We start from the raw sequence: 22,854 nt of genomic DNA, 5'->3' as shown, positions 1-22,854 counted from the left end.
CTAAGTTTAAATCATAAAAATTCAAAAGGCCTCAAAATTAGAAAAAGTAAGCTCTGATGCATTTTCCTTAATGTATTGAAATTAAAAGCCACTGTTACTACTGAAGATTTTAGAAAACAGACCTACATAGATATTTCAATGACTGTGGATACTAGCTTTGTAATAATTATCACACATTAAGTAACTATAAATACTGTTTTATCAAAGGAGTGATACACATTTTGAGCCTGAGTATTCACATCAAGGCCAAATATATATGATTCTGAGGTGGGGTTAGAAAAGTAAGTCTACAGCTTCGGATTGTGAAAGAAGTCTTATTTTGGCTCAGATCACAATGTGAATGAATGAATCAGAGGTGTTTTGCGAGATGTTTGACCTCATAAGGTCATAAAGACTCAAAAACTGAGTTCTGTGTTCTATGCTATGTCTTCTATACCAGCAGTTCTCAAAGTGTGGCTTGGGGACCTCCGAGGGTCTCCTAGATCCTTGCAGGGAGTCTGTGAAGTCAAGACTGTTTTCATAATAACATTAAAACACTGTTTGCCCTTTATGCTCTCATTATCTCATGAGTGTACAGTGGCCTTTTCTAAGGGCTACTTGACCTGGGAAGATATAATTTCTCTGACAGCTAATAGAATCACAAATTTGTGTATTTTTGTGTTTAAAGTGTTTCTCGATTTCTACTATGGAAAATATCAACACATATTGTGAGTGTGCGCAGTTGCTCAGTCGTGTTGGACCATTTGCGGCCCTGTGGACTGGGGCCCACCAGGCTCCTCTGTCCATGGAATTCTCCAGGCAAGAATACTGGAGTGGGTTGCCATTTCCTACTCCTGGGAGTTTTCCTGACCCAGGGATCGAACCCACTTCTCCTGCACCCTCTGCACTGGCAGGTGGATTCTTTACCACTAGCGCCACTTGGGAAGCCCCTCAGTATACAGTAACCCATGTAAATCAAAGTGCTTTGTGGTCTTCAATAATTTTTAACTGTCAAGGCATCCTGCTATCAAAGAGGTAGAGAACCCCTGGTCTGTACACTAATGGAAAGACTGTACAGTGTAGTCCATGAAACTCCAAAATACCCGGAGTCCAGAGAATGTTTTAATTGCTTACTTTTGTCTGCTAGCCAATGTACCACATGTCACCACTGCCAGACTGTGGGGTTGTTTTAATGAAAGACACTGAAGTGACCACCAGGTCAGTAGTCGTGTTGTTGTTAAGTTACTAAGTCATATCCCACTCTTTTGTGACCCCATGGACTATAGCCCGCCAGGCTCCTCTGTCCATGGGATTTCCCAGGCAAGAAAACTGAAGTGGGTTGCCATTTCCTTCTCCAGGGGGGTCTTCCCGACAAGGGATCAAACTCCCATCTCTGGCTTGGCAGGCAGATTCTTTACCACTGAGCCACCCGGGAAGCCCACTCAGTTAGGGTTAGGGTTCTCATTAGAATCTACAGAAGTGAACTTGTTGCAAACTTTCCCCCAAGAACACTAGCAGGAAGCCAGTCTCTATAGAATCTCTACAACTTTGATTTTAAACTATTAGGAATTCTGCTTCACAGTTTATATATTAATTAACAGCATCATTAGGCGTACTGGCCATATCCTTTAAAATCTCAACACAAAGGACTTACTCTTCCATACATACTGCAGTAAGAATATTATGTTTTCCAATAGAAATGTAGGTTATTTTAATGAAATGTACTTTTAAATAATAGTCTAACTTGGTCTATCTTCTGTATTCAATGCACAAACACGTGACAGAGTAGAATTCTCCATTTCGAAGTGATGAAAAGTGCTATAGCAACATTAACTTTGGTGCATTGACTCTCATAACAACTAAATGACAGCACCCGTTCTTCCATATATTTATCTTACATCTTTATTTGCTATGTGTTCACTGATAGGAGAAAAACTGAGATGTTATTAATAAACTATAAATTCCTTATTTTTTAAAAAAAAACCACATAAATATGGCTTCCCTACAGCCCAAGGAACTCTAAAGCTTCCCTGGGGTCCACAGCATGGAATGGGAGATGAAGAAGGTGGGTGGGGCTTTGGGTCCCTTAGTCCTACCTCAACCATGTCAACCATATCAGACCCTCTTCTGGTTATTTAGGGAATTTGATACCCAAGGAAAAAACATCATCCTTACCCTGCTGCTGCTGCTGCTAAGTTGCTTCAGTCATGTCAGACTCTGTGCGACCCCATAGACGGCAACCCATCAGGCTCCACCGTCCCTGGGATTCTCCAGGCAAAAACACTGGAGCAGGTTGCCATTTCCTTCTCCAGTGCATGTCTAAACAACTTTACGGTTAATAATAATCCTCACAATAATGAAATAACTGGATTCTAATTCATTCTCCTCCAAAGGCACCAACAAGATTTAATTTAAAAGAAGTATTACTCTTATCTCATTCCATCTGAAAAATGAGGATATATATTAGACCCATTTTTTCAGATGAAGTAAGAAGAAAAAACATTTATTTTCCTTATAATAAGTGACATTTCTGGGTTAGGATCCAGGTCTCTGACTGATACCAGCCTGTTGTTAAGAGTAATCAAATTGACCAAACATTTCTATTCTATTTTAGAGTTTATACCCCATATTCAGAGCTTTTATTTCATTTTACCTAACAACAGCCCTGTGAATGTTACATCTGTCTATCATTTCTTCACATCCGAGGTTCAGAAACATCATTGACAAGCACAAGGTCACACCTTTTGCAAGATTCAAAGCTGACATCTTTGGGTGCCAAAATTTGTACCCAAAGGCTGCCACTAAATAATAATGATTCCATCCCATTAAGCAGAAAAACATATTGGACAAGAATATAGCTTCTTTCCTCTCTTCCCTTCTCCCTTCCAGTTTTAAGCCCCTCAGGACAACAATAACCTGGACCTCCAGCCAGCCTGAAGCCCAGTGGGAACAGAACATGACTAAAACAGGGTTTGGGAGAATGGGCTCTGACGAATGAGGCGAATGATCCCACAGTCCAATAAACCTGACCCTGCGGTCTATCACACTGGGTCAGAAGGTCCAGTTATAGGTCTGTTCTAGTTCTTTTTATGATTGACAGCAGCCAGAGGCAAAATGACTTTGGTGTTTGTTAATCCAGCCTCTAATTTTCCCTTTGCCCCAATCCATGCAGAGCATCATGGTGGCCCCGGGTGAGTGATGCGGTGTATCCAGACTTAAAACGCCCTTGCTCCCTACAAGCAGAGCGGCCGGGCTCAATGCCAGGCCTCCCCACGGGGACGTCACCTGCAGCTCTGTCTGGAAGAAAAACTTCTGCGGACACTGTGTGCAGTCGTAAATCTTGTCTTCTTGTCCGTGGGCCGAGAAGATGTGCTGCTGCAACTTGTTCGCTTGAACAAACACTGAAATGATACAAGCAGAGTGAACGTGGGGTTATTTTCATTCCGAAACGCCCCCCGTCGATGGCTCCCTGTGAACAGCGGCAGAGGAATCGACTGAATGGAGTGCCTTCTGGGTGTGACCACTGCCAGGGTCCAGGGGAGAGCAATGTCACACGTGCTTAGGGCTGGGTCTCTGGCTTTTGTTAAGATGCACTCTACCGAGCACCTAATTCAACACAAACAGCTCCAAAGTAAAGGTTTATCGTGGCCCTGCTCCCCATAAATCTTTTAAAATGAAAATTGCCAAACGCACAGCACTGTCTAAACAGAAATGACTCTTATTTCTCAGCAACCCACAGGTTACAAAATCATAGATGCCAAAACCCAGTTTATGGTATTTGCCTAAAGTTACAGCTAGCAAACAGTTCTCTATTTAAATGTGTTAATGCTAAAAATGATATCCCACAGCTACTCTGGGGCACTGTCTATAAATGTGAAACAGAACGGCAGGTAAATTCTCTTTGGATACTTTAAGATCAACTCAGCCTACACACGGAATGCAAGGGTTTCAATAATATAAACATGTTCAATTTTAATGACTACAAAACAAGGCCCTAAGACTGTGTAACAGTTTACCTAGGAGACATACTATTAATAATTAAATTGTATATGCCAGAGGCAGTGTTTGGGTTGGGAGAACTGACTTCTGATGGATGCCTGGTGTACTGTGACCTAAAAAAGTTTACATCTACAATATTAATCTGTATAGGCAGGGAAAGGACTTATTAAAGACGCTGGCATTTGACTTTGACTCTATTCTAATCATTAAAATTATTCTAATTACCAGCCAACCTAAAATATTAGAATATTATTCTTGTGAGTCATACATTTTAATCATATTTCTCATTACTTTAAACATTGCTCAGATTTCTTCTTGCACTTAACATGCTTTATATTGGAAGAGGGTTTTTTTGTTTCTTTGTTTTAAATTACTTCAAGATACACTAAACAATTTAGGTCTGTCAGTTCAGGAAAGCAGACCGTTCATGATTAATGCATTTTTGTCTTTTACCTACATCAACCCAAAGAAATGGGGTTTTGATACTGATTTGCAATGAATCTCCATCTAACGCAGCACATTTTACGAGGCTCCCGGCCATAACATGAAAGGGCTATTTTATTAGGGGGTCTTAATCCTGAAGAGATCTATGACCAGTCCTCCTTAGGAAGACTTACTATGAACTTTTATAAAGAAGTCAGACTCCTGATGCATTGTATCTTTAGACAAATACTATGTTAGAGTAAAAACATTATATATGTGTATACATATATATATATATATATATAACAACTGCTGCTAAGTTGTTTCAGTCATGTCCGACTCTGTGCGACCCCATAGACGGCAGTCCACCAGGCTCCGCCATCCCTGGGATTCTCCAGGCAAGAACACTGGAGTGGGTTGCCATTTCTTTCTCCAATGTATGAAAGTGAAAAGTGAAAGTGAAGTCACTCAGTTGTGTCCAACTCTCAGCGACCCCATGGACTGCAGCCTACTAGGCTCCTCTGTCCATGGGATTTTCCAGGCAAGAGTACTGGAGTGGGGTGCCATTGCCTTCTCCGGTATATCTATCTATCTATCTATATATATTTTTTTAAATAATAAGTTGGAGGAATCAAAAAATAGTTCCAAAAGAAGGAGTGGCCGAATGGGATGCAACTACTGAATGAAGGAGCCTCACAGGCAAATGGTAAAGACAGAACCACCAACACAGTCTGGTAGTATTTAACTGGAACACGGCCTCTCGCTCTTTATTTAATCACAGGACAGAAATCTACAGGCTGAATGCAGTGAACGTTAATAATCAATGCTTTGGAATTTTGCTCCACAAAACCAAGAAGGCAGTTTTAAGAGAAGGATATATTTTTGTTTTGTTTTGCTTTTCCTGACAAATAAGAAGGGCACATAGCCTTGAGGGGTTTGAACAATGAGTCCAAGACACAGGCAAAACGATCACAAAGGATTTTCCAAAATAACTTTGTCACTGTTACAGGAGCAACAGAAACGTGTGTGATCATATTTCAACCCCTATGGGCTTCAAATTACAGTTTCTGATTTTTTTTTTTTTTTTTTTGCTGCTGCTGCTTCTGCTGAAAACTGTAATGTTACAGCATCTCATTAAAGTTTCTTCTGAAAAGTGTCAACATAATGTTGTTGTTCAGTCACTCAGTCATGGCTGACTCTTTGCAACCTTGTGGACTGCAGCCCACCAGACTCCTCTGTCCTCCACTATCTCTCCGAGTTTGCTCAAACTGATATTCACAGGAAATAAAACCTCATCTAATCTGTTTTTTAGTTCAAAGAATTGGAGGAGGGTTCTAATAATGACTTTAAATTTCATATGGGGAAATGTTATAAAATTCTCTGTGTTTAAATAACAGACATGTGTTGACAACACGGCTGTACTTTTTAGTCTCACCTCTTGCTACAAAAAAGCTCCCTTTGTCTCGCTAACCTTTTAACGTCGAGGGGAGAAAAGTGAACGGAACATGGATGTCATTTCAGACACGGAAGAGTGCAAACTTCTGAGAGAACTTAAAATGCCATTTGTTCATCCTGACAGTTAACCTTCCTGACCGTCTGAGCCTTTAAAGTAGGCAGCAATCAATAGTGCTAATCAGCAGAAATCAAACATCTTCTCCCTAAATTGAACAGCAGTCAGATCTGTAAAAGGCCACAGCAGTGGGAAGTATGCCTTGGTAGGAAAGACGTGATGTGGCCACGAACCTCTCCCAAGTTTTTCAGAATCATCTTCCTACCTGTAAAGCAGACGGGACACTTGAAGGTACCGCCCATCCCTTCAAAGCTGTGCTCGATCAGGTGGCACTGGAGCTTGGCGGGGGAGTCGAAGGTTTGGCTGCAAAGTTTGCACTCGTGGTTCAGCCCTTCATCTGTCAAGGAAAGCACGTGAGCAGAAAAGTTGACACCCATCACATCTTTGACAGACTAGTGAGTTACCTATAACTCTGTACGTTAAACTCTTTCCACCAAAAATCAATGATTAGTAGTATATATGGGTTCTGGTTAATTTCACATTATTTATGAATTTATATCAATTGAAAACATTTATGGAATTTAAAATTGAACGAGAGTCACAAGGCAGGTTTTATCTCACGGCGGTGTGTGTTAAGCTTTGAAAGTATAATTGGTCAGTCAGTAATGAGGCATCTCCTTTCCTCTATTAAGATTTTATGTATGTTCAGTTGCTCAGTCGTGTCTGACTCTTTGCGACCCTAGGGACTGTAGCCCACCAGGCTTCTCTGTCCATGGGGATTCTCCAGGCAAGAATACTGGAGTGGGTTGCCATTTCCTTCTCCAATCAAGATTTTATAGGCTGTGTATTTCCAAAGTTCTAAAACAAAGGGCCCACAGAAGAATGAACTACTTTCCCAGGCTTATCTTCTGGTTTATCAAGAAGGTTCTAGAGCTTTCTATTACCAACCATACTGTTTTTTAGTGGTTTCCCACTGACACAGATTTTTCTACTTTTAAGATTTTCTGGCAATTTTGAAATATTATCAATGCTCACAGTATTTTATATGTATTTTCCCAAGTGGCACACCTATCCTCCATATCTTCTGAGTGCATTGTTCCCTTTATTTTATAAGACAGTCTCAATTTTACCCCCCAGATCCAGACTCTGCCTGTATTTCTCCAAAGGCACTTTGATGAGCTCCAGGCTCACTTTTGACTAGTCCTGGAGTTTTCTTTGATAGTATAGAAACAAGATGGTAGAAAAATATTTCAATGTAATAACAATTATTATATAAAATGAAAAGTTTGTGTTGTAAATAGATAACATCATTTGTATTTTTTTTCATCAAAAATGTTTATGAAATTATGCATTTAAGGATTATTCTAACTTGTTTCAATTTTCAGTTAAAAGAAATGAAAACCAGTAGCATGAGAATGAACAACCCATTGCTTTGGTGCCTACTGTGTTCCAGACACTATTGTTCTAAGACTGAATTCACTGAGTTTAACAACAACAACTACTCTTATTCCCCTATTAGAGATGAGAAAAATGATGCACAGAGGGTTGAATTGACTTTGCTCTGAGTCACAGGACCAGTTCTTGGTGGAACCAGAACTTAAACCCAGGCAGCCTGGCCTCATGGTCCTTGATTTTAGCAGATATACTATGTCAGAAACCAATTACTCCCAAGACTCTCATCAAGAAAAGTAAGGGCTAAGCGGCTTCAGTCTAACCTGAAATGGTATCAAGTTAATACTTTTATCTTCTCTTATTTGCAGTGATTAGAAATGCTACTAAGGAATATCTGCGTCAGACAGTCTAGGTCAAGGGAACGAAGAATACATTCCCACAGTAGAGGTTATGAGTCTACACTCCAAAGTTGCTTCCTTTGAGTCAACACAAGAGGCATGCAGAAATCCTTCACCAGTTGATATTACTGGCAACATAAAGGCCCAATTACAAAGTGAATTATTATTAGCTAACTAGGAGTAAAATCGCTCTATTTGTATTCCTAATCTTTCTTCTCACACAAGTATGAGTCTTTAGAAGCAGAGGATTGGAATTTGTAAAAAGAGAAGCAAAGCACTAATTAAGCCACCCAGTACTGTCTACATTTCACAGGAGATAAAAACCTACTCTGTATTTGGGTGGCACAGTAAATTCCTTGATTATAATTATGTAAGAAGGAGTTTAATTGTGCATACTGACATGACAAGGGGTTATACAAAAAGCTTTAGGGATTATATAAGATCAAGGGTTTTTCATCTGTTCCCTTCTCTCTCTCCTTTTTAAAATCCTAAAGGCACCAAAATTTTTCTAAATTTTGGGTATTCAGTAATATAAGAAACACTGTTTATGGTAGAGAATTGGGTCAGTAAGTTAACCATCAGAAATGCTTGCCAAATTTAAATGTTTTCTATTTCCTCAATGCTGTATACCTTTCTTGTGATAGTAAGACGGTAACTAAGAGTTCTAATTTCATCCTTAAGTTATGTGTTTTGCACAAGAACCAAGATGTAGTCTGTGAGTCTGAGGAGGTACCCACATTTGTTCCAGAATTCTTGAACTTGCAACATTTGTTGAGGAAAATATATAGGCCTGGAGCTTCTCAGGTGGTACAAGCAATAAAGAAACTGCCTGCCATTGCAGCAGACATAGGAGAAGAGGGTTGGATCCCTGGGTCAGGAATATCCCCTGGAGAAGGAAGTGGCAACTCACTCCGGTATTTTTGCTTGGAGAATCCCATGGACAGAGGAGCCTGGGGGCTACAGTCCCCGGGGTCACACAAAGAGTCGGACACGACTGAAGGGACTTAGCACACATGCACGTGTATGTAGGCCTGATGAGTTTTCTTGGGAATAAGGACTGACTGTTGCTGCTGCTGCTGCTAAATTGCTTCAGTCGTGTCTGACTCTGTGCGACCCCATAGACGGCAGCCCACCAGGCTCCCCCATCCCTGGGATTATCCAGGCAAGAACGCTGGAGTGGGTTGCCATTTCCTTCTCCAATGCATGAAAGTGAAAAGTGAAAGTGAAGTCGCTCAGTTGTGTCCGACTCTAACGACCCCATGGACTTCAGCCTACCAGGCTCCTCCATCCATGGGATTTTCCAGGCAAGAGTACTGGAGTGGGGTGCCATTGCCTTCTCCGAATGATTGACTATTACATGAACATAATGTAAATTATGCAATTGAGGGTGATCTTCAATGCGATGTTATCTTTCAGGACTAGGAGTATTTTGTTTAGCAAAATAATATAAGGAAAAATAAATAAGATAGTATAAGGAAAATGTCCTCATCAATTTTTATTTATTTCCCATTCTAAGAACAGAGAAGTTTGATCACAAAATGTTAAATAATCAAAATTGAGTCCAGTGAATTCACAAAAAGGTGACACGTGCTCATAAAGTATTCATGCATTATTAGTGCAGATTTCTTTTTCATGAATTTCATGCTTTGAGAGGGCACTTATAGCAATGATAATGACAACAGCATCCAGCATTTTCAGAACTCTTTATAGTTTAAAAGCACATTATAATATAAAAAAAAAATGTTGGAAGTTCTATCTGCCTTTCATTTCGAAGTTACCTAGAGGTCTTTTCCAACAAATAACTTGTCCTAGTTATTTGAGGAGGAGAGAAAATATATCTGAATGATTACACAGCAAATGACAAGCAGAAGCCAGGATGCTCCGATTTAGACATCAGACATGCCCAACCATTTATCCTGCTGTTGTTAACTTCTCTGCTCATTCCCATGTTCAGACTTACTTATCATCACAGGGTCAAACGATGATGAATGAGGGAAAGAAAGGGGAACTCAAAACATTTTCATAACTGGTTACCATAATTCATTCTGTACTTTTAAAAACTGAAGTAGGGAGAGAGAGGGTAATTGGCAACTAATTAAACTTATTTATAATAAGAATTTCAGAAGTTTACACTTAGTCTCTGTTGAACTCTGCCATCATTCTGCATGTGTACAGTGTGGCTAAGGGCAGTGTCAGTTTTCAAAGAATTTCGAAAACACTCTTAGTCCTGGGGGATCAAGCTGAGCTAAGCTCTGTTTCTTTTCAAAACGGAGCTTCCCTCCTTCCTTCTTCCTGTCTGGTAGGTCCTTAAGAACAGTACAGAGGAACCATGAAGTGAAGTGAAGTGAAGTTGCTCAGTCGTGTCCGACTCTTTGCGACCCCATGGACTGTAGCTGACAAGGTTTCTCTGTCCATGGCATTTTCCAGGCAAGAGTACTGGAGTGAGTTGCCATTTCCTTCTCCAGGGGATCTTCCCAACCCAGGGATCGAACCCAAGTCTCCCGCATTGCAGGCAGACGCTTTACCATCTGAGCCACCGTAGGCATGCCCCAGAGGAACCATGGTTTGGTTTCCATTAAAAGTCCATGCTTATGGGGGGGCGCCATCCACACCTCCAACTTCGTGTCAGTTTAAGTCTTAGAGTCTCACTTTGTTTCCTAAAGATGACAAAAGCTTAAAAAATTCGATTGGGGTAACCATTTCTGCTCTCGGGAAAGGTAGCAGCTGACAGTAATTGGATAATACAGTCTGACTCATTTATTAAAAAGAGATTCTGAGTCAGCTGATTTAATAACCATTACAATATTCCATTAAGAACATAATAGGCTAGAACAGCCCTATATTTTTATTAAGAGTGATAGGGGGCATCTATGGAAGAAACTTCAGGATTTTCCTTCCTCTTTTTTTTTTTTTTTTGCTTATCTATATTCTTCAGATTTTCTATAATAAGCATAATTTACCTTTATAGGTTACTTTGAAAATTAAAGAATAAAAACACTATCTTTTCTATGTGCGTGCTATGTCGCTTCAGTGGTGTCTGACTTTTTGCTATGGGCTGTAGTCTACTGAGTTCCTCTGTCCATGGGATTCTCCAGGCAAAAATACTGGAGTAGGTTGCCATGCCCCCCTCCAGGGGATCTTCCCAACCCAGGGACTGAACCCACATCTCTTACGTCTGCTGCCCTGGCAAGTTGGTTCTTTACCACTAGTGCCACCTGGGAAGCCCAATCGCTTCTACACCTTACTAATAAAGATTGACTACAACCCTGAAATTTTAAATGCCAAAAAGACAGAAAATGAGCGATATTATGAAGTATAGAAAAACTCCAACTCTGAACATTAGACTGAAAAGTATTCCAACCAAATACATGTGAAAGCACAAATAAGCACATGCAAAGAGAGAGAGAAACATCACTATGCATATTATCAACTGAATGAAAAGAATATGGAGCTTTCAATATAAACCCATACCTTTTCAGAACAAACAGAAAACGCCCCTCTCTCGTATCCCGGTGCAAGGGAGCATGCATACCACCAGTACTGTGGATCTGATGTCAGAAAAGGCAAGAGTGAAGCTCTTACCACTGAGAACGTGTTGGCAGCCAGCAACTTCCTGTCCTGGTCAACCGCTTTAAAGCCTGATCAAAGATGGTTTGGGTATGACTGAGAAATCATTTCACATGTATATAAAGTTCAGCTAAAATAATTATTTCCATTTGTTAATCTCTGTTTAAATGTGAACATAAATGTAAACAGGAATCAAGTCTACATAGAAGAGACTGATTCTAATGTAAATATTTACTCCAGTATTAAATGTTGCAAAGGAAAGAATCTGAATACATAATTGCAATGCAACCTCATTGCCTTTAGTAGGGAACGTGATAATCATTTACTATAATCATGTGCCCCAAGAACAAAATCTGTTCCTCTAAGGCCAGCTCAAAGGGGAATGATAATTTCTCTCTCTCCAATTTATAAAACCTGGACAAACACAACTATTAATCAGCCAATTTTGTAACAGAAAAAAATAAGAGCTACCATTCAAGCACAACCCAGGTTATAAACTCCAACACGGCAATTGTTAGCGGAATACAAGACACTGACATTTCAATACAAGCTTTCAACAAGAGAAGCCCTTTAAGCAGCCTCCAGACTGTGTGTCCCATGTTTATACTCCTTTTCCTTCAATAAAAACAAAAATCTAGAGCAGCTACAAGCAAATGTTCAGTGGTTGACTTACATGCAGCTGTTATCCCAGGAATCACTGGGGGACCCCTAATATCGTCTGATCAACACTGCAGCCATTACTGAGGACCAATTTGTAACGGTTTATAAGCAGAACTCCTTCTCCCGTCTACCCTGGAGACTGGCCAGAAGGGTCCTCCAGCCTCTTTCACTGCATAAATCTACAGGCTAAAGTCCAAAGCGAGAAACCCCTCCTGGTACCTCATCACGTGGCATGGGGCCATCCTTGAAAAGCTCTGATCTGAGTGAGAGTCAACTCTGCCCTTGGAATCCAAACAGAGGAATCAAATGCCCTGCAGTTGCAATTTTTCCAGTTCGACTGTGTATACCACCACATCCTTCTCTATATTTTTAAATCCAAGAAAACTCTGCCCTAAACCAATTCCCAACCCTTATACTTTGGCTTCTCCTCTTCCCTGAGTTAATTTCCAAGCACACATTTATAAGCTAGGGGTCTGAGGAGTAACAAAGAAAAGCCACACATGACAAAACTCACCCCTCGGCTACGCTGGCTCACCCTAGGAACCAGGAGTAGAAAAATAGGCTTACTGTACTGTAATTTGCCATGTACACAGCCATCACATCTTTCTAGGTCCACAGTGCTCAGGCCACTGTAATTTGTTGTGTTATATACAGTACATATTTCACAAGGGTAACACAAACACACTGAGTGCTAATCTGGCAGTGGGGAATATTACTCAGCCCTCAAGGTCGGCCACTAGATCAGTCATCACGCCCCCAAAGTAAGGCAGCCGTTGAGAGTACTGAATATAATATGAGCCCTCTCTTTACCCTGGGCTTCCCTGGTGACCCAGATGATTAAGAATCTGCCTGCAAGGCAGGTGACCCAGGTTCTGTCCCTGGGTTGGGAAGACCCCCTGGAGAAGGGCATGGCAACCCACTCCAGCATTTTTGCCTGGGAAATCCCACGGACAGGAGAGCCTGGTGGGCTACAGTCCATGGAGCCGCAAAGAGTCGGACACAACTGAGCAACTAACTCTCAACACTTGCCTTTCCCTAGTTGAAAAGTTCTACCCTGTTCTTTTGAGCAATTCAACATGAAAATGAATGCTGCCTGAAGATTGTCACAGCAATTTCTGGAATTTTTCTCAACGGTAGTATGAGAATGTCTGGCTTGTATTTCTATGCCACATAAGAGAGGAATATGCGATACAAATAAGAGACTCCCATTAAGACAGGAAGGGCACTGGGAATCCTGAGAGTAATTGAGTTATTTGAGTAATCGGGTACCTCGGCTTTGACTATCCATACACAAAGTGCCTAACCCTTAAGTACATCAAGAAAAGCAAAATGATAAACATCCCTTGCGTCTCAGTGAGAATCATTTTCCCCAAGATCATATGTCTTTATTTATTTTGGCTATACTGTGCAGCATGAGGGGGGATCTTAATTCCTCGACCAGGGATCGAACTGGTGCTCCCTGCACTGGGAACGTGGAGTCTTAACCACTGGACTGCTAGGGAAGTCCCTCAGCTAGAGTCTTATTTCAAGGACACCCACAAGGCGCAGGCCTGCCCTGAACTCAGTTACTACCTGCTTTTGGCCAACAGTGTAAGGCTGTGATGCCTTTGGACTTTATAAGCAAAGCCACTGATACTGACACTGTTATTTCCTGTCTTGAACTTCTCATTATCAGCAGGGCTGGAGCAGGAAATGATTCAACTGGGGTCGGCTGCATTGTACCCAGCAGATTTTAAAGAGCCCAGGGGCTGCCTCGAGCCCCATAAACATCAGCAGCTTGGAAACTAGCAGGAGGTCCAGGTGGGATGGGATGGGAGAGGTAGGCAGTGGGATTTCAGATGCTCTGAGAGGCAATATCGTCCAATTCCTTGGCTATTATTATCGGTTGTGCGTAGCAGTTATTAGAATATTCTCATGTAAGAGAAAACCCTGGAATGCTGTTCAAACGATAAACAATAAAACAAACAACACACTAAAAAGGTGGCTTCCCTTCAGCTGTGGGGACTCGGCAGCGACATTTCGGCCCAAGTTTGGGATCAGGGCGAAGCACACAGACTAAACATACCTTTCCAACCCGATTTTACCCCCAGGTCTGCTTCCCTTTCTTTACTTCTCTAATCTAAACATGGGCCCTGCAGCTGAAGGCCCAGAGTGTGTATTACACAGTGCCAGCAAGTAGCTTTAAAGGCAAAGATTTGGGGCTCAAATGTTTTTATTAAAAAAACAGAAGACAAACATCAGTTTGGGGTAAGGCACTGATAAAATCACTTTGAGCTCCTCCTCACCCTACTCCCCAAACAAAAGACACTCTTAACTAAGGAAAGAAGAAAGAGGACGTACTTCTTAGTAACAATACTCTTAGCTCTGAAAAAGCAAGAGTGAAGACGGGGTGGGAATGAGGATGGAGACCCACTAAATCTGAAATATAATCTCTAGTTCTGCTTAGAAACTAGGGTTGCTTTAAAAACTATTAACTTATATAAAGCTTTGACTTCACTGTATGTCATCATGTTCCACTGAAAGGGGTCCGGTTTATTTGAACAGGCCATTTCTCCCTTATCTATGTTCACTTGAAAGTAACCCTTTCTCTTTTACGAAGTTCTCATCACCCAATCATTAGTGCGCTTCTGCTCCCTCAGTTCAGTTCCGTGGTTCAGTCCTGTCCCTCTTTGCGGCCCTGTGGACTGCAGCACTCCAGGCTTCCTGCTCTCCACCTTGACAGAAAAGTTTCTGGGCATACCAGATAGTTTAAAAACATTCACTTCTGCATCACATAATAATTAGACATACAACGGTGACTCAGTGGTAAAGAATCCACCTGCCAGTGCAGGAGACAGGGGTTCAATCCCTGGTCCGGGAAGATCCCTTGAAGTAGGAAATGGCAACCCACTCCAGTATTCTGGCCTAGGAAATTCCATGGACAAAGGAGCCTGGGAGGCTATTGTCCATAGAGCTGCAAAGAGTTAGCCACTAAAACAACAACAAAATGATTGGAAATGGCGTGCTCCCAATTTCTCAATTCAGTAATACACTTCAGCTCTTGCCTCTCCTATTAAAGAGAGGCAGGTGCCAACCCCAGACATCTTAGTACCAAGAGAGTGCCAAGAACTTCGGGGTTATTCATCAATTCATGCTACAAGGCAAGTTTCAGGAGGGCAAGGGCACTGTCTGTTTTGTATTAATGTTTGCCAAACGCCTAGAATAGTGCAAGGCTCAAAGTTGAGACTCAATGAATATTTATTGACTCTATGGCAAATATATACTTAGCGGCTCCTACATCTAATTTCACCTGAACAAAATGGAGAGACTAACAGCAAAACAATGTTCATTAATCAATGGAGTTTTAAAAGTTTGCTCTTTTCCCTCATACATTAAAAGCCTTTGCAATGTGACACATTGAGGCTAGCCAAATTCACCTTATGTTGCTTGCCTTCGTTATTTTTTGAAATAAGATTAAAACGTTCTGGCAAATAAAGCATTAACAAAATAACTATCTTATTTGCCAACTTACGTCTGGCAGGAAACTGATGAATCAAACTTATCCCTTATTTCAAGAAGGAAAATGCTATTCTGCATTCAATATTTCTGATATACCAAAAAAGAGAACCATGTGAAAGAAGGGATAATTACCTTCTATTTGTCTCAGGTCACCAAGGAGTCTCTACAGCAGACATCCATGACCCCACAGTTCATGTTTTAAGCAATTTTTATTACTAGTTATGTGTTTTTATATAACAAAGCTCTATTCTTTCAACTCACTGGTTAAATCAGATATATGCATTTATTACCTTCTTTGCTTGAAATTTCTCTTGTTTGATATGAAATACCTACTGTTAATGCCCTCACATCTGGGACTCACTGAGAGAAGTACAGGTATATCTACCTTCAAGCACTGTACAAAAAAATTAAATTGGTAAAGTCAAAAGAGGACAGTTCATGCAGCATGGACTAAGTGTAACCTGCTTTAAAGTTAAATCTGCCAGGAAAGCATCTTGGAGAGGTGAGATGGTACAACTGTCAATATGAAGTCCACACGGTGGAGGGCCAGCCCTGCCCCAGACACAGTCCCCATCAGGTGTGTTTCTGTGCTGAGTTGATGGCAAGGGGCTTCTTTTTTTAAGATCTTCTTGGCATAAGGCCACCGGTTCTCTGAAGGAGAAAGTCTTTCCAACACCGAAAACCTGTCTATTCTTGCTAGAAGGGATAGGTTGCTATTGTTGATGATTTAAAAACAAAACAAACAGAAATCTCCAAATCAAATCAAAGAAAGAAGTTCACCAGCTTCAGTAAGTATTACAGATTCCAACAAGCATGGGGGTTTTTAGTGCCAACAGGTTTAAGACAAGAAACTAGCCAGGCAACTTTCCTGGTGGTCCAGTGGTTAAGACTCAGTGCCCTCAGTGCAGGGGACATGGGTTCATTCCCTGGTCAGGGAACTAAGCTCCCATATGCCACATGGCATGGCCTAAAAATAAATAAATAAAAATAAAACTAACTATAGAAATGCCATGAAAAAGGATAATAAAGACAGAAAATGCAAGTAGATACTTGAATAAACATTAAAAAAAAAGAAAAAAGAAAAAGAAATTAGCCAGGCAATTCCAAAGCAAATTATCTTTCCAAGAAATATACTTTTGATGACTTATGGAAAAGATGACATCTTTATTCCTCAACCATAGTGTTTAGAAACAGGATTCAACACCAAAGCTTAAGTCAAATCTTATGGGGCATGAGGGTCTAAATGGGGCCAGAATCCCTCAGATTTCCAAAGGCACGAAGCCCCTCTGACTGTCTGTGGCTGTGCTAAGGAAGTCTGAAGTGGCAATGCAAAGACTGCAGTACTGCTCGTTATTTGCAAATGATTCACATTTTTATTGTTCTGTTGGTGTGACCTTAGAAACATGGCCTTGAAAAATTAAAAAAAAAAAAAAAAGATAATGGCACCGTAAATGCAATAAGAGTTCTAAAAACAGTTTGTTGGAAATGTGCTGTGAAACCTGAATTCTTCTAATCAGACGATGCCACCCCTTAGAGAAAATTTCCTGTGCATTATTAAAGTGATATACTGTACTACTAGTTAGAGCTCCATAACCTTTAAATTGCCCAATTGTAATTAAGGCCACTAGTTTTATTTAGGAAGGTTCAAGGAGGCTCCATTTAAGTTGGCTTAACTAGTGTGAATTTAATGTCATGCTGCCAGAAGGCAGAGGAGCTCGCTGGCTTGGCTGTTCTGTGGCACATGTGGCTGTGGGGTCGTGAATTCTAAATTAAGCCCAGATTTAAAGAACCTACAGATACCAGAAGTAGCTGGGTGTGTGCAAGTAAGCATGCCCATGTTTGCCTGCACACATCATTCATTCATTCATTCCATGGGCAGCTTCCTCATTTGGGAATCTAAACACATCTGGTTATTTATAGTGAAGGAGAAGGGGGTTAAAGTTACTGTTAAAGGCGTAGTGATCACTTTGATTGCAAGGTGAGGCCTAAGCCCATAGCCAATCTGCATTAACGATTTTAAACAAAATAGTTTATTTACTTGCAAATCTGTAGGAAATCGCAATCCACTCCAGTATTCTTGCCTGGAAAATCCCCTGGACAGAGAAGCCTGGCAGGCGACAGTCCATGGGGTCGCCAAGAATCAGACCTGACTGACGGCACACACACTGTCATGCTATTGTCTACTATGAGATGATAGCTCTCTAAAAAATGGATTTTCTTTTCAAATAGCTAAAAAAAGTTAAATAGTAGATCAACTATACATCAATCAACAACGATCAAGTGATAAAAAATAAAACGTGCATATAACAATGTTGTAAAGGCAGGAATGTTATTTGCATTATAAAAGAAATTTGAAGAAGGCAAATGGACAGTAGGGTATATGAGGAGGAAATAAAGTCAACTATTTGGACAGGCCACTCAGTGGAGCGCTGAAAATAATATATGAACTTCATGGGAAGGGCAGCATATCCAGGACTGAAAACAAAAAATAAGAGAGAATGGAGGTCCTCAGTACAGAGATGAGGAGAGCCAAAGGGTAGCAGCGGAAAGAAAACACCTAAGGACTTGACCTATGTTCAAAATTCTACTGGATGTGAGCTCGAAAACATTCATCTCTGGATAGAACGCTGGCAATTTTCTGTGGCTCCAATGGCAATAATGATAAATGAAATTCTTTATAGCCAAGTGGCTCAAACAGCCAACTCCGTTACCACTATATAATTAATAACAATAAGCAATTAAAGAGAACAGTGGGCTACAACTATAAGGTGTCAAAATATATTAGCAAAGGAAAAACAAAACTGTGACACGCTTAAAGAAAAATAAATGTACAGGGTATGAATCTATGTAGTTTCTTCTTCAATGCTCTGTTTTAGATAAAGCTTTTCATGCCTGAAGAAAAATAGAGGATGGCATAAAACTACTGTAAGGTGATTAACATCCCTCCAAAAGCAAATAATACTCCCAGTGCTCACAGAAATCAGAAAAGTGATATGGAAACGTGATTGTGAAGGCACAGGAGAGCTGGCTGACCCCAGTTTGGCGTTCTCCTTTTCCTACGAAATATTCTAATAAATACCTCCCCAAACTATATTTGTTGACTCATGTGTTTTCAAAGATCCCAGAACATTGTGTTTTTTTTTTTTTTTTTCATGTAAAATCGAGATGCAATAAACTAGGGATGTGTAGGCAAAAGGACCGAGTGAGTGTATGCGTGTATGCTAAGTTGCTTCACTTGTGTCTGAGTCTTTGCAACCCCATGGACTATAGCCCATCAGGCTCCCCTGTCCATGGGATTCTCCACGCAAGAATACTGGAGTGGGTTGCCATACTCTCCTCCAGGGGATCTTCCCGACCCAGTGATCGAACCCATATCTCTTACGACTTCTGCACTGGCAGGCGGGTTCTTTACCACTAGTGCTACCTGGGAAGCCCTGGTTGAATGTATCTATTTGGCTAAATGCTGGAATGTTTGCTAGAGGTTAGAAGGGGCTTTGGAGACAATGGGCTTGTTGAAAAGATGAGAAAGTTGAGACTAGAGATATTAACTAACACATCCACCCAGGCAAAGCGTTTTGTTCACAGCCAACCAGAATCTAGAGTTCCTGAATCCAATATTAAGTTCTTTGGTTCTTTAAGCTCAGATTTAAAGTCGCTGGGTGTGTGCTTGTACACATCCCCAAGTTTGCCTACGGATATCATTCATTCACTCATACTGGCAGCTTCCTCATTCGGGAATCTAAATATTTCAATTATTTATAGTGTGAGGAGAAGGGGGTTAAAGTTACTCTTAAAGGCACAGTGATCACTTTCATTGAAATGTGGGGCGTAAGGCCATGTCCATAAAACCACACTGGCCTATCAAACCCTCATTTAAGTTTCTTCCCTCTTAAGTACAACAATTTCAGTATCAATTATGCAAAGCAAAAGTTATTGTCTCTCTAGGTGTCTTGCTGCTGCTGCTGCTGAGTGGCTTCAGTCGAGTCAGACCCCATAAACAGCCTCCTACCAGGCTCCTCTGTCCCTGGGATTCTCCAGGCAAGAACACTGGAGTGGGTTGCCATTTCCTTCTCCAATGCATGAAAGTGAAAAGTGAAAGTGAAAGTGAAGTCGCTCAGTCGTGTCCGACTCTTAGGGACCTCATGGACTGCAGCCTACCAGGCTCCTCCGTCCATGGGATTTTCCAGCTAAGAGTACTGGCGTGGGGTGCCATTGCCTTATGTGCAAAGAATTATTTATACTTCCAGGCCACCTGGTCCTCCTTTTCTCCCTGATAAGAAAAAGTCTGAATTTATTCTAGTCCACATCATCCCTGATTTCCTAATCAAACTACCTACCTATGATTAAGGGTCTGCTGCCCTTGTGACAGCACCCCTCTCCCCTCTGGAAAGCAGAGCCTTAGCTGGTTTGCAGTGCCTGTTGGTAGTGGAAAATTGAGTTTCCCATGTCTCATGATTCTGCAGAAGTGCTAGGAACACAATCCTTGGTAAAGCATGTTGGGCTGAGCTGTCAAATCTGAAAGGAACACCCATGATTACACAACCTACAGCGGTGAAGGCATCCATGCCGAATGCAGATGCTTCTTCCCAATGGCGACTGCCCATTGATTTGGTTAAACTGTCACCTGAAACCCTTGGAGCCTGGGCTTGAGACTTTACAGAATTATCATTATTCAGAAACAAAGACTGATTCCTTAGTTCTATCCTGCCTGTAGCTAATTATACTTCTTCAAGTGCCTGAGTCATTCCCTGATGTACTAAGTGGAATATCTGGGAAGAAAATGGGACTCCATGCATATCTTAAGTGTGTGGCTTCAGTTCCGTTCAGTTCAGTTGCTCAGTCATGTCCGACTCTTTGTGACCCCATGAATCGCAGCACGCCAGGCCTCCCTGTCCATCACCAACTCCCGGAGTTCACTCAGACTCACATCCATCAAGTTAGTGATGCCATCCAGCCATCTCATCCTCTGTCCTCCCCTTCTCCTCCTGCCCCCAACCCCTCCAAGCATCAGAGTCTTTTCCAATGAGTCAACTCTTCGCATGAGGTGGCCAAAGTACTGGAGCTTCAGCTTTAGCATCATTCCCTCCAAAGAAATCCCAAGGCTGATCTCCTTCAGAATGGACTGGTTGGATCTCCTTGCAGTCCAAGGGACTCTCAAGAGTCTTCTCCAACACCACAGTTCAAAAGCATCAATTCTTCAGTGCTCAGCCTTTTTCACAGTCCAACTCTCACATCCATACATGACCACTAGAAAAACCATAGCCTTGACTAGACGGACCTTAGTTGGCAAAGTAATGTCTCTGCTTTTTAATATGCTGTCTAGGTTGGTCATAACTTTCCTTCCAAGGAGTAAGTGTCTTTTAATTTCATGGCTGTAGTCACCATCTGCAGTGATTTTGGAGCCCCCCAAAAATAAAGTCTGACACTGTTTCCACTGTTTCCCCATCTATTTCCCATGGAGTGATGGGACCGGATGCCATGATCTTCATTTTCTGAATGTTGAGCTTTAGGCCAACTTTTTCAGTCTCCACTTTCACTTTCATCAAGAGGCTTACTATTAATAAATAAGGCAAAGTTGTGCTTCCGCATGGAAAAATAAGAGCTCACTATGTTCCTCGCCTACATGTCTTTCTTGGGCATTGGTCTGGACACACCAGCACATCTAGACACTATATGCTAAAGCCAAGATGTTACTGGCAAACCAATGAATCATATTGATTCCTAGTTCCTTCTGTCTGTTTCCCATCAGTCAAGAGCAGCAGTAGTAAGAGTTCCTACCTACTGAGATGGGAAAAAAGTAGGAAGGGAGGGAATGGGGTGGGCGGGGGGGCGGGGGGGGGAGAGGAAGGAAGGAAAGAAGGAAGAAAGATGGAGGATTCATGTTGTAACAAAAATTTCTGCCTTATTTCTACTCAGCTTGGAAGTACACTGAAGAAGCAGATATTCCTAGGTGTTTTGCTAGGTCAAAAACCAAAGCTGAAGACTATGAAATGGATCTAACAAAAACCATGGATTAGTTAATAAGAGTCTCTGTTAAATGAAGAATGAGACATAATAATTAATGACAGCTCTTTCTCAGATAGCAATTCCTTATATTACATTCTGCAAAGCTATTAAATATTTCTAAGACTATAATGCCAAATTATAAAGATGCTTTGGGCACCATAAATTTTTAATCCCCTATCTTTATGACAATTTTTCTAAGACCTGAACCAGCTAATTGAGGATCCATTCTAAAAATGTAAATATTGTATACTCTGTCGATATAAAGAAGGGTGATAATTTCCTAACACAAACGGACATCTATTGAAAAAAGTCACTAAAATACCTATCAACAGCTTGAAGCATTTTATATATTTAAAAGCTTTTCTCTGCCCCCTGTATGATGTGATGCAGTCAACACAGAATTACAATGCTATCTTAAACAATCTAAGTAGAAATCCGAAACCCCAAATTATAAAACTAACATCCTTTCTGAAAGCAAATCATATTTAGCTCACTTGTCAATATCAGTGTCAGTAAAGGAAAAAGTAAAAGTCCAGGATAAACGGTGACCCATGGTAATATCTGGGCCTCCTTCTCTTCCTTTACTTCTGAAAATCAACAGCAATATTTCATTTCTTAAAGACAGAGATTAGCATGAGGGTTTTTATATTTGAGAATCTGGAGAAAAGTAAATACAGTGTATCATTTATAGGAGAGTAACTGTTGGGTAAGATAGAGGCGAACAGTCTGATATGAATCAGCAATGAACAAAGTCTTCCTTTGTCTGAATATTGCAGGGAAGACAGTTCCAAAATTAAAATGAGAGTAGGTAAATAATAGATTAGTCTTTTGTGAACGTGCAGAAACGAATAAAGTGAGGTCACTATTTTTGCATTTTCAACCCATCACGATAACTGACCATGCATAGATACTTAAACATTTAGAGAAAAATGTCCAGTTAACAAAATAAATTTTCTTCCCCGGAATGGGAAGACAAGCATCCTTCATTAAATATTCCAAAACGTTAAAAATAAAATAAAACCTCAGAGAATTAGATGTAACTAAGACTATCCCATTACCCTTATGAGTGAGCACGTGATCGATGGGGAAGCTGTAAATGGCATGTCGGCCAGACGAGTCCATTCTGAGCCTTCTTACTCCACCTAATGCACCCACAAGCAAGTGGACCCCCTTCAAAAGGGAACAGCATGAGAAAGGAGAATTCTGTGCGTCTCTTTAGATCTGTGCCTCTAGAATCTGAGCACCTCTCTTTTGAAATGAATATTAGAAAGTCTGCTTTAAAATGATAACAGCAGGAAAATTCCAAATCAAAGTAGTCACTGTGGCCTTAACTCACCCGATTAGGTCTACATATTACCTCATCTGCTGCAAAAGATCATACTTTGTGCTCAGGCCAACATGAGTTTTTAAGTGCAAGAAGCT

The 22,854-nt window shown here is 40.9% G+C and overlaps 1 protein-coding gene across 2 annotated transcripts in view; it reads right to left on the bottom strand.

Moving 5' to 3' along the window:
- ZNF521 (zinc finger protein 521) overlaps positions 1 to 22,854 on the bottom strand; it is a 314,365-nt gene that overhangs the window by 26,488 nt on the left and 265,023 nt on the right. For both annotated transcript variants that reach the window (XM_052660406.1, XM_052660405.1), the window contains 2 exons: positions 6,177 to 6,308; positions 3,265 to 3,380 (listed from right to left, as the gene is read on the bottom strand). In XM_052660406.1, the coding sequence (XP_052516366.1) occupies positions 3,265 to 3,380; positions 6,177 to 6,308 (248 nt within the window). The remainder of the gene's footprint in view (positions 1 to 3,264; positions 3,381 to 6,176; positions 6,309 to 22,854) is intronic.

This window comes from Budorcas taxicolor, chromosome 22 (genome assembly GCF_023091745.1).
Source record: "Budorcas taxicolor isolate Tak-1 chromosome 22, Takin1.1, whole genome shotgun sequence".
In the NCBI taxonomy this organism is placed as follows: domain Eukaryota; kingdom Metazoa; phylum Chordata; class Mammalia; order Artiodactyla; family Bovidae; genus Budorcas; species Budorcas taxicolor.
This window is presented reverse-complemented; position numbering and strand designations above follow the sequence as displayed.